Source organism: Zonotrichia leucophrys, unplaced genomic scaffold, assembly GCF_028769735.1.
Source record: "Zonotrichia leucophrys gambelii isolate GWCS_2022_RI unplaced genomic scaffold, RI_Zleu_2.0 Scaffold_99_161681, whole genome shotgun sequence".
Classification (NCBI taxonomy): Eukaryota; Metazoa; Chordata; class Aves; order Passeriformes; family Passerellidae; genus Zonotrichia; species Zonotrichia leucophrys.
Window position 1 is genome coordinate 24,190 of NW_026992304.1, and position 9,234 is coordinate 33,423.

The following is a 9,234-nucleotide window of genomic DNA, read 5'->3' on the forward strand; positions in this document are numbered from 1 at the left end:
GACGCGCCGCCGCCGCGAGGGCGCCCCCTGGCGGCGCGGAGGGCCCGCGGCGCGGCGGGAGGTCACGTGGTTCGAGGGTATGTCCTAAGATGGGCGGGGCTTTCCGCGAATGGGGCGCGGCTTGGGGAGGGGCGCGCCTTACAGCGCCGCCTTAAAGCGCAACATCACTTCCGGTTCCCACTTCCGGGTCCTGCCGCCGCCACCGCCGCCGCCGCCGCCGGTAACGGCTCCGGGCCGGCCCCGCCATGTTCCTCCTCCTCCTCCCGCCGCCGCCGCCCCCATGAGCCGCAAGAAGAGCGGCTTCGCCATCACCAGCGTCCGCGGCGGCAGCGGGAGCGCGGCCGGCGATGCCTCGGGCGCCGCCGCCGGTTCCGCGCCTTCCTCGTCCGGCAGCCCCAGCGGGTCCCGGTTCCGCCTCGTTCGTTTGCTGTCGCCGGGAGAGGTGCTGCGGCGGGGCCGGTGGCTGTGCCGCGATTTCTACGAGCGGGACGCGTCCCCGCGGGGCGGCGGCGGCGTTGGCGGCGGGAGGGTCCCGGTGTCGCTGGACGCCCCCCGGGCCGTGCCCGCCCCCCACCAGCCCCGCTCCCTCGGGGCCTTCGCGCAGCTCGTGCAGCAGGTGAGGTGGGCGGGGTCTCCGTGGGGGGCGGGGCTACTGTAACCACGCCCCCAACACCCCTTTGTTTGTTTACAGGCGCTGCCCCCCAAACCCCCCTCGCCACGCCCAGGGGGCGGAGCCGAGCTCAGCGCGCGCCTGGGATTGGCTGGCGAGGAGAGCGAGGACGAGGGGTAAGGGTGGAACTTCCGGTCTGGGCGGGGCGGGGGGAGAGGAGGCGGGGCTTGGCAGGTGCGAGGGAGGGGCGCGACTTCCCCTCCCCCACCCCCCCCAAAAAAAGGGGAAGGTAAAAAAGGTGGGGGAGGGGAGGGTGGTGTGCTGTGCCCTTCCCCCACCCACCGTGTCCGTCTGTCCATCTCTGTCTGTCTGTGCGACCCCCGCCTCGTCCCCAGCGCCGGCAGTGGCGTCACCGCCATCGACAACAAGATCGAGAGAGCCATGGTGAGAAAATGGTGGGGAGGAAATGGGGGGGAAGCAGGGTCCTGGAAGGGAGATGAGAGAGGGGATGTGGGTCCTGGAAGGAAGGAGATTGGGGATTGGGGTCCTGGAAGGGAAGAGTTGGGAGTCTGGGGATCCTGGAAGGGAGATGTGAGGGGGGATGGAGGTCCTGAAAGGGAGGAGTCGGATGGTTTGGTTACCTGGGAAGGAAGTGTGAGGGGGTTCAGGGTCTTGGAAGGGAGGAGTCTGGGGGCCTTTGGGGGTCTCTGACGGTGCCCCCCAGGACCTGGTGAAGTCGCACCTGCTGCTGGCCGTGCGGGAGGAGGTGGAGGCGCTGCGGGAGCAGATCCGGGAGCTGAGCGAGCGGCGGGCGGCGCTGGAGAGGGAGAACCGCCTGCTCCGAGCCCTGGCCACGCCGCAGCAGCTGGCCCGCCTGCCCCCGGGGCCGCCCCCGGGGCCGCCCTGAGCCCGGGGCATCCCGGAGAGGGGTCCCGGGAAGTTTCTGGAGGGTCCCAGGGACGGGGCAGTACTCGCTGTTCCGCTGCTGCTTCACTGCGAGGAAGGGACAGAGCACAGCGAGCTCTGCAGTCCTTTCTGCGCGACTTGGGGCCTTTTTTAATAAACTCGCGATTTTTACAGCACGGGGGATGCGCCGTGTTCATTTTGGGGTAAAATCGACTGAACTGGGGCGAGCGGCCGAGGCGGGGCTCGAACCCGCGGCCTCCGGGACACGGAAGGAGCCGGGCGCCATCTTGGGAGTGGCGTGACCCCCTTGACGCCGCCATCTTGGGGAGGTCAGGGAGGCGCCGCCCTCTTGGAACGGTCACCGTTACTAGGGGGCGTGGCCACCGGCGGAAACAGGGCGTGGCTTCCGCCGCCATGAGGCCGCGCGCGCTCCCGCCGCCGCCGCCGGCGCCGCCCGGGGGGATCCTGAGGCGGGGGGGGCGCGGGGGGGGCCACCGACAGGTGGGGGAGGGGGACCGGGACACCCCCAACCGGCAGGGGGGGGCTCCGGGACCCCAATTCTCCCCTCGCGCCGTTCCCAGGTGCGGTTCGCGCCCATCGCGGCTGAGGAGGAGGATGATGAGGAGGAGGAGGATGAGGAGGATGAAGCAGCCGGGGCTCCGTCCCTGGCCACGCCCACCCCGCACAGCACCCGCGCCGGTCCCGGCGGGGCCGCCCCGGTTCCGTTCGACGCGCCCCGAGCGGCGGCCGCGCTCCTGGGCAGCTCGTGGGCGGCGCGCTCGGCGCTGGGCGGGGCGGCGGCCGCCGGTAACGGCGGGACGGGGGATTAACGGGAGGACCGGGGGGAGGGGGGTCACCGGTGAGTCCCGGTTTAACCGGAACCCCCCCCGGTTCCAGCCATGAACGTGCCGCCGGCCCAGCGCCTGTTCCGCGGGCTCGTCAGCCTGGCCGTGCCGCCGCCGGTACCGGGGCCGCGCAGGGGGGTCCCGCCCGCGCCCCCTCCGCAGGTGAGACCCCCCCCCCCCCAAATCGATCCCCGGTGCCCCCCCCGGTACCGGCGGTGCCCCCACTGTGTCCTTTGCCCCCCCCCCCAGGTACCGGGGCCGTGCCTCGCCGTGCTGGCGGGGGGCGTGGCCAACACCGGGGGGGCGGGGCCGTGCCTTCCCCCCCCCGCGCCCCCCGAGCCCCCCCGGGCCCGCCCGCGCCCCCCCGGAGCCGCGTTCGCCATGTACCGGAAACGGCTGCAGTGGGGAGGGGGATAACGGGGAGAGACCCTCCCCAAATTCCCGCTTTTTCACCCCAAAAAAACCCTTTTATTGCCCCCAAATTCCCTTTTTTATCCCCAATATCCCTCCCCCCCAATTCCCCCTTTTCCCCCCAAAAATCCCCATTTTCCACCCCCTCCAAATCCACTTTTTCCACCCCAAATCCCCCTTTTCTCACCCAAACTCCTCTTTTTTATCCCCAAATCCCCTTTTTCCCCTCAAAATCCCTATTTGCCCCCCTCAAATCCCCCTTTTTCCCCCCAAAATAATAAATTTGTTATTTTTGATGGTCTGTGTGTCCCTGTGACCCCACCAAATCCCCCTTTCCCCCTCCCAAAACCCCCTTTTTCTACCTCAAAACCCTTTTTTTTTACCCCAAATTCCTTCCCCCACTCCCCCAAAACATTTTGTTATTTTTGAAGGGTTTTGTGACCCCTTTTCTCCCCAAAATCCCTTTATTTCCCCCCAAAATAACAAACCCGTTAATTTTGAACTAATCACCTCCTATATCTGAGGCCCCGCCCAAAGAATGACCCCGCCCCCAGCGCTGACCAATCACCTCCTTTATTCGGGGCCCCGCCCCCCGCTCGGAGCAAACCACGGCAAACGCCCGGGGGGGGGAAGGGGGAGGGAACACCCCAAAATGCGGGGGGAGGGGGGGGCGCGCGGCCCCTCTCCCCATTTGGCAGCCGGGGAGGGGGGGAGGGGAGCGGCCCCCCCCGCCCCTCCCCCACCCGGGGGGCTCAGGGGGCGTGGCCTCGGCCCCCACCCGGGGGGGCTCAGGGGGCGTGGCCTCGGCCCTTGTGGAACAGGTAAATCGGCCGCTGGAAACCTGGGGGGGGGAGAGAGGGAAAATTGGGGAGGGGGCACAGAACTCACAGCCCACCCTCACACTGGGACCCCAAAATAATGCTAAAATACAGTAAAAAAACTAAAATCCCAAAAAAATCAAGAAAAAAATTCCTAAATATACCGTAAAAAGTTGTAAAAGAGCTCCATAAATATCTTACTTTACAAAAACCCTAAAAACACCCTAAAATTTTAATAAACCCTAAAAATCCTCAAACAACAAAGTTGTTCACTTACACTCAGCAGTCCTAAAAATCCCTAAAAATTTTTAAACAGTCCTAAAAATCCCCAATTCAAAAAAAAATAGAATTTTTAATACTTATATTATTATAATAAGTATTATTATTATAATAGTATTATTATCATTATAATTATATGTTATATTAATTATATATATTATATTAATACTATATTAATTATATAATTATTATAATAAATATTATAATATTATTGTTATAATTATATTAAAATAATTTAAAATTTTAATAATATTTTTAATACTTAATAACTCTTAAATAATATTTACAAATTCTAAGTAATACTTAATAGACTCAATATTAATCTATATATATAACACATATATAATATATATAATTGCATATATCTATATAATATATATAAAATAAAATATAATATCTAATTATGTTTTATATGTATAATTAATGTGCTTTATGAGATATAAATCTATATATATTATATATAATGTAACACATAATAATAATATATATACACCCTTAATAATAATATACTCTTAATAATAACTAATATATCCTTAATAATACTTAAGATACCCTTAAAAAAACCCTTTAAAAGCCCAGAAAATACCCTAAAAAACTCCAAAAATTCAGAAAATCCCTAAAAAACCCTCCAAAAATTCAAAAAAATGCCCTAAAAACCCTCCAAAAATTCAGAAAATCCCTAAAAAAATCATTAAAAACCCCCCCAAAAATGCCGTTTTTGCGGCCCGGGGCTGGGGATTTTTGGGGGTCCCACCTTTGGAGCTGTGCTGGGGGGTCCCCAGCAGCTCGCAGCGCTCGAAGCCCACCTCGGGCGAGGTCAGGTACGCCGGGAACTGCTCGGGACGCAGCCGGATGCGCTGGTAGTTCCGGTACGTCGTCTCCTGCGGGGAAAAGGGGTGAGAAAAACACAAAAAAATAGAAATTATACCCCAAAAATAAATATATACACACTAAATAACCTACATTGTCTCCTGCGGGGGGAAACGGGTGAGAAAAACACAAAAAAATAGAGATTTACACCAAAAATAAATATATCCACACTAAATAATTACATTGTCTCCTGCGGGGGGAAAAAGGGCGAGAAAAACACAAAAAAATAGAGATTTACCCCAAAAATAAATATATCCCACCCTAAATAACCCACATTGTCTCCTGCGGGGGGAAACGGGTGAGAAAAACACAAAAAAATAGAGATTTACCCCAAAAATAAATATATCCACACTAAATAACCTACATTGTCTCCTGCGGGGGGAAACGGGTGAGAAAAACACAAAAAAATAGAGATTTACCCCAAAAATAGAGATATCCCACCCAAAAAACACCCACGTCGTGTCCTGGGGGGCTAAAAGGGGTCAGGAACCCCCCTGGGACCCCCAAAATCCAGAGATTCACCCCCGATCCTGCCCCACTGAGGGCACAGAAACCCCCAGACCCATTTATAACCCCCAAAGCCTCCCAGACCCCTTTAGGACCCCTCAGTGACGCCCCAAAATCCCTCTATAACCCCCCCAGACCCCTTCATAACCCCCCAATGACTCCCCCAGACCCATTTATAACCACCCACAGCCCTCAGTGACGCCCCCAGACCCCACATTAACCCCCCAAACCCCACATTAACCCCTCAATGACACCCCCAGACCCCTCAGCGACGCCCCCAGACTCACGGTGAGCCCCTTGTGCTTGCGGTACAGGAGCAGGAACCCCCAAACCCCACACTAACCCCTTTGTAACCCCCAAAACCCCACATTAACCCCCCAAAGCCCACATTAACCCCACATTAACCCCCCAAACCCTACCCAGAGCCCCCAAACCCCCCAAACCCCACATTAACCCCTCAATGACACCCCCAGACCCCTCAGTGACGCCCCCAGACTCACGGTGAGCCCCTTGCGCTTGCGGTACGACTCCAGGGCTGTGGCTCCAGCAGCAGGAACCCCCCCAAACCCCACATTAACCCCCCCAAACCCCACATTAACCCCTCAGTGACCCCCCAGGCCCCCAATGACACCCCAGACTCACGGTGAGCCCTGCGCTTGCGGTACAGCAGCAGGAGACCCCAAACCCCACATTAACCCCCCAAACCCCACATTAACCCCCCAATAACGCCCCCAGACTCACGGTGAGCCCCTTGCGTTTCCGGTACGACTCCCAGGGCTGCGGCTCCAGCAGCAGGAACCCCCCAAACCTCACATTAACACCCAAACCCACATTCACCCCTCAGTGACGCCCCAGACCCCTCTGCAACCCCCAAACCCCACATTAACCCTCTGTAACCCCCAAACCCACATTAACCCCCCAAACCCCACATTAACCCCCCAATGACGCCCCCAGACTCACGGTGAGCCCCTTGCGTTTCCGGTAGGACTCCAGGGCTGCGGCTCCAGCAGCAGGAACCCCCCAAACCCCACATTAACCCCCCAAAGCCCACATTCACCCTCAGTGACACCCCAAACCCCACATTAACCCTCAGTGACACCCCAGACCCTGAGCGACGCCCCCAGACTCACGGTGAGCCCCTTGTGCTTGCGGTACAGCAGCAGGAGCCCCCCAAACCCCACATTAACCCCTCTGTGACCCCCCCAAACCCCACATTAACCCCCAAACCCTGACCAACCCCCAAACCCCACATTAACCCCGCAATGACGCCCCCAGACTCACGGTGAGCCCCTTGCGTTTCCGGTACGACTCCCAGGGCTGCGGCTCCAGCAGCAGCAGCCCCCCGGGCCGCAGGTGCCTGAAGGCCCTCCGGAAGAGCCTCTTGAGCCCCTCGTCGCCCCAGTTGAGCTGCACCCACTTGGTCAGCGACAGCAGCAGCACCACGTCGAACTCGGGGCGCTGCAGACACACGGCCTCCTCCCGCTCGGGCACGTAGTTACCCTGGGGGGCACGGGGAGGGCGTTGGGGGGCACTGAGGGGCTGGGGGCTGCACACTGAGGGGCTTTTGGGGGGCTGGAGATGGGATCTGAGACTCCCTGAAGGGTTTTGGGGGTGTCACAGGGGGTGTAGGGGCACACTGAGGGGTTTTGGGGGGGCAATGAGGGGCTGGGGGGTACAGAGTGAAGCCCCCTGAAGGGTTTGAGGGGTGTGGGGATGGAATCTGAGACCCCCTGAAGGGTTTCTGGGGGGCACTGTGGGGCGGGGGGGCACAGAGTGAGTGCCACTGAAGAGTTTTGGGGTACCCAAGGAAGGATTTTAGAGGGTGGGGGGCGCACTGAAGGGTTTTGGGGGTGTCACAGGGGGTGTAGGGGCACACTGAGGGGGTTTGGGGGGGCAGTGAGGGGCTGGGGGCTGCACACTGAGGGGTTTTGGGGGGCTGGAGATGGGATCTGAGACCCCCTGAAGGGTTTTGGGGGTGTCACAGGGGGTGTAGGGGCACACTGAGGGGTTTTGGGGGGGCACTGAGGGGCTTTTGGGGGGCTGGAAATGGGATCTGAGCTTCCCTGAAGGGTTGGAACCTGAGCCCCCCTGAGCAGTTTTGGGGTGTTTGATAGAGTGGGGGGCACACAATGAGCCCCCCTGAAGGGTTTTAGGGGGTGGGGGGCACACACTGAGCCCCCCTGAAGGGTTTTAGGGGGTGGGGGGCACACACTGAGACCCAGTTAAGGATTTAGGGGGTGGGGCGCACACACTGAACCCCCCTGAAGGTTTTGGGGTACCCACAGAAGGATTTTAAGGGGCGGGGGGCGCACACTGAGCCCCCTCGGGGCCCAGAGCTGCCCCATGCAGACCAGCATGGAACCAGGGGGTCCCACAGCACCCCGCCCTCCTGGGGACCCCCTCCCAGAGCCCACCCCAGACCCCCCCATATTCCCCTGTGCCCCTTTGTCACCCCACTCAGCCACCCCTGCCACCGCTCTGGGCCTGCCAGGAGCCCAAAATCACCGAAAATCCACCTAAAACTGCTCTCAACCCATCCAGCCCTGTAACACCCACCGAGATCACCCCAAAACCCAACCAAAATCCTCCTGAAACTCCCCAAACCCACTGCCACCCCCTCAAGTCCACTCAGACCCCCGAAAACCCGAACAAAACCCTCCTAAAACCCTCACCAACCCGCCGGACCGACTCACCACCCCCTCAAGCCCACGGAGACCCCCGGCCCCGCTCTCCTCGCTCACCGTGACGAACACCACGTTGTGCGGGAAGTCGGCGGCGCCGGGCCCGTCGGGCGGCAGCTGCGGGGCGGCGATGGGGCCGCGGCTGGCGCAGAGCGCGGCCGGGAATCCCTTCCTGGGCGCCCCCGCGGCCTCGCCGTCGGCGCCCAGCCCCTCGGACAGGTAGTGGCGGATGTTCTGGCGCGCCGAGCGGATCAGCCGCCCGTCAATGTCCAGCCCCACCACCCGGGCGGGCGCCCAGCGCTTGGCGATGCTCAGCGTCAGGTGCCCCACGTTGCAGCCCACGTCCAGCACCTCCTTGCCCGCGAACCACTCGGGCCGCAGCGCCCGCAGCCGCGCGTCCTCCACGTCGGGGTTGCGGTACCCGTAGTATTTGCAGTAATTCCCGTACTGGAACTTGCGCACCTGGTGCCGCGGGCGCTGCGCCGCCTTGCCGGGGGGTTTCGGCTTCTCGGTGGTGGTGGTGGTGGTGGTGGTGGTGCTGCCGGCGGCAGGAGGAGGAGGAGGAGGGCGAGGCCCCTCGGATTTGCTGCAAGTCCGTCGGCGCTTGCGGTGCCGGCCGGGGGCGGGCAGGGCGGCGGGGCACGGCGGGGCGGTGGCGGCGGCGGAGGGTTCGGCGGGCCGGGCGGGCTCCTCGCCGGCGGTCGCGGCGGTGCTGGCGGCGGTGCTGGCGGCGGTGCTGCCCCGCTGCTGGCCGCGGTGCCGGTGCCGGCGGCGGGCGCTCTTGGCGGGCGAGGCCAGGCGCAGCCCCTCACCGGGCGCGTTCAGGCTCAGCGGGTCCGTGATGTCCCGCGGCACCAGGATCTCCACGGGGTCGCGGCCGCGCTGCGGGAGCGGCGAGGACTGCGGGGTGCGGGCGTTCAGGGCGCGGCTGACCTCCTCGTCCAGCAGGCTGTTGAGGTTGAGCGGGTCGAAGATGTTCCCGCCGAGCAGGAACTCTGAGGGCAGCACCGGGCCGCACTCCGAGGCCGCGCGGCGCCGCCGCTTCCACGCCGGCTGCTTCGCCCCGCAGCTGCTGCGCCGCTTCCCGCCGCCGCCGCCCGCGGCGCGGAGGCCATTGCGGGGCCGCGGCGGCTCGGGGGGCTCGCTCGGGGCCGCGGCGGCGGCGGGAGGAGGCGGCGGCGGCGGCGGCACCAGGAAGGCCTCAGGCGCCGCCGCCATGGCGGCCCGGCCCGCGCCTGCGCGCTGCGCCGCGCCGCCCCCGCGCATGCGCCGGCGGAGGGGGGAGCGGGGGAAGCCGCGCGCGCGGG

At 61.8% G+C, this 9,234-nt stretch overlaps 3 protein-coding genes across 4 annotated transcripts; 2 read left to right on the forward strand and 1 right to left on the reverse strand.

Moving 5' to 3' along the window:
* Positions 1-109: 109 nt before the first annotated feature.
* Positions 110-1,692, forward strand: LOC135460774 (TSC22 domain family protein 2-like). The gene is made up of 4 exons (XM_064737689.1): positions 110-616; positions 692-786; positions 1,006-1,054; positions 1,335-1,692. Exons 1-4 carry the CDS (start codon positions 110-112, stop codon positions 1,515-1,517), a joined length of 834 nt encoding a protein of 277 aa, XP_064593759.1. The 3' UTR covers positions 1,518-1,692.
* A 189-nt stretch (positions 1,693-1,881) lies between these two features.
* On the forward strand, positions 1,882-3,059 carry PPP1R35 (protein phosphatase 1 regulatory subunit 35). 2 transcript variants are annotated; one of them, XR_010443299.1, is made up of 5 exons: positions 1,882-2,017; positions 2,098-2,323; positions 2,414-2,523; positions 2,611-2,844; positions 2,966-3,049. XR_010443299.1 is itself a non-coding variant. In XM_064737702.1 (4 exons), the coding sequence occupies exons 1-4, from the start codon at positions 1,931-1,933 to the stop codon at positions 2,776-2,778; spliced, it is 591 nt and encodes a 196-aa protein (XP_064593772.1). In that variant the 5' UTR covers positions 1,884-1,930; the 3' UTR covers positions 2,779-3,059. The 2 variants fall into 2 exon arrangements, 1 of the variants encoding a protein (XP_064593772.1); XM_064737702.1 differs by having other exon boundaries at positions 1,884-2,017; positions 2,611-3,059.
* Positions 3,060-3,332: 273 nt separating this feature from the next.
* Positions 3,333-9,208, reverse strand: MEPCE (methylphosphate capping enzyme). Its single transcript, XM_064737714.1, has 4 exons — positions 7,988-9,208; positions 6,528-6,746; positions 4,624-4,750; positions 3,333-3,613 (listed from the first exon to the last, which is right to left on the reverse strand). Exons 1-4 carry the CDS (start codon positions 9,191-9,193, stop codon positions 3,561-3,563), a joined length of 1,605 nt encoding a protein of 534 aa, XP_064593784.1. The 5' UTR covers positions 9,194-9,208; the 3' UTR covers positions 3,333-3,560.
* Positions 9,209-9,234: the final 26 nt, after the last annotated feature.

Bases quoted from the DNA above. Each gene is read 5' to 3' on its own strand.
- MEPCE (XM_064737714.1), bottom strand. From the start codon at position 9,193: ATGCGCGGGGGCGGCGCGGCGCAGCGCGCAGGCGCGGGCCGGGCCGCC. The intron at 6,747-7,987 runs GTGAGCGAGGAG...CGTGCCCCCCAG, and splicing joins ACAACGTGGTGTTCGTCACG to GGTAACTACGTGCCCGAGCG. The intron at 4,751-6,527 runs GTGAGTCTGGGG...TTTTCCCCGCAG, and splicing joins GGAAACGCAAGGGGCTCACC to GAGACGACGTACCGGAACTA.
- LOC135460774 (XM_064737689.1), top strand. From the start codon at position 110: ATGGGGCGCGGCTTGGGGAGGGGCGCGCCTTACAGCGCCGCCTTAAAG. The intron at 787-1,005 runs GTAAGGGTGGAA...CCTCGTCCCCAG, and splicing joins GAGGAGAGCGAGGACGAGGG to CGCCGGCAGTGGCGTCACCG. The intron at 1,055-1,334 runs GTGAGAAAATGG...GGTGCCCCCCAG, and splicing joins ACAAGATCGAGAGAGCCATG to GACCTGGTGAAGTCGCACCT.
- PPP1R35 (XM_064737702.1), top strand. From the start codon at position 1,931: ATGAGGCCGCGCGCGCTCCCGCCGCCGCCGCCGGCGCCGCCCGGGGGG. The intron at 2,018-2,097 runs GTGGGGGAGGGG...CGCCGTTCCCAG, and splicing joins GCGGGGGGGGCCACCGACAG to GTGCGGTTCGCGCCCATCGC. The intron at 2,324-2,413 runs GTAACGGCGGGA...CCCCGGTTCCAG, and splicing joins GGGCGGGGCGGCGGCCGCCG to CCATGAACGTGCCGCCGGCC.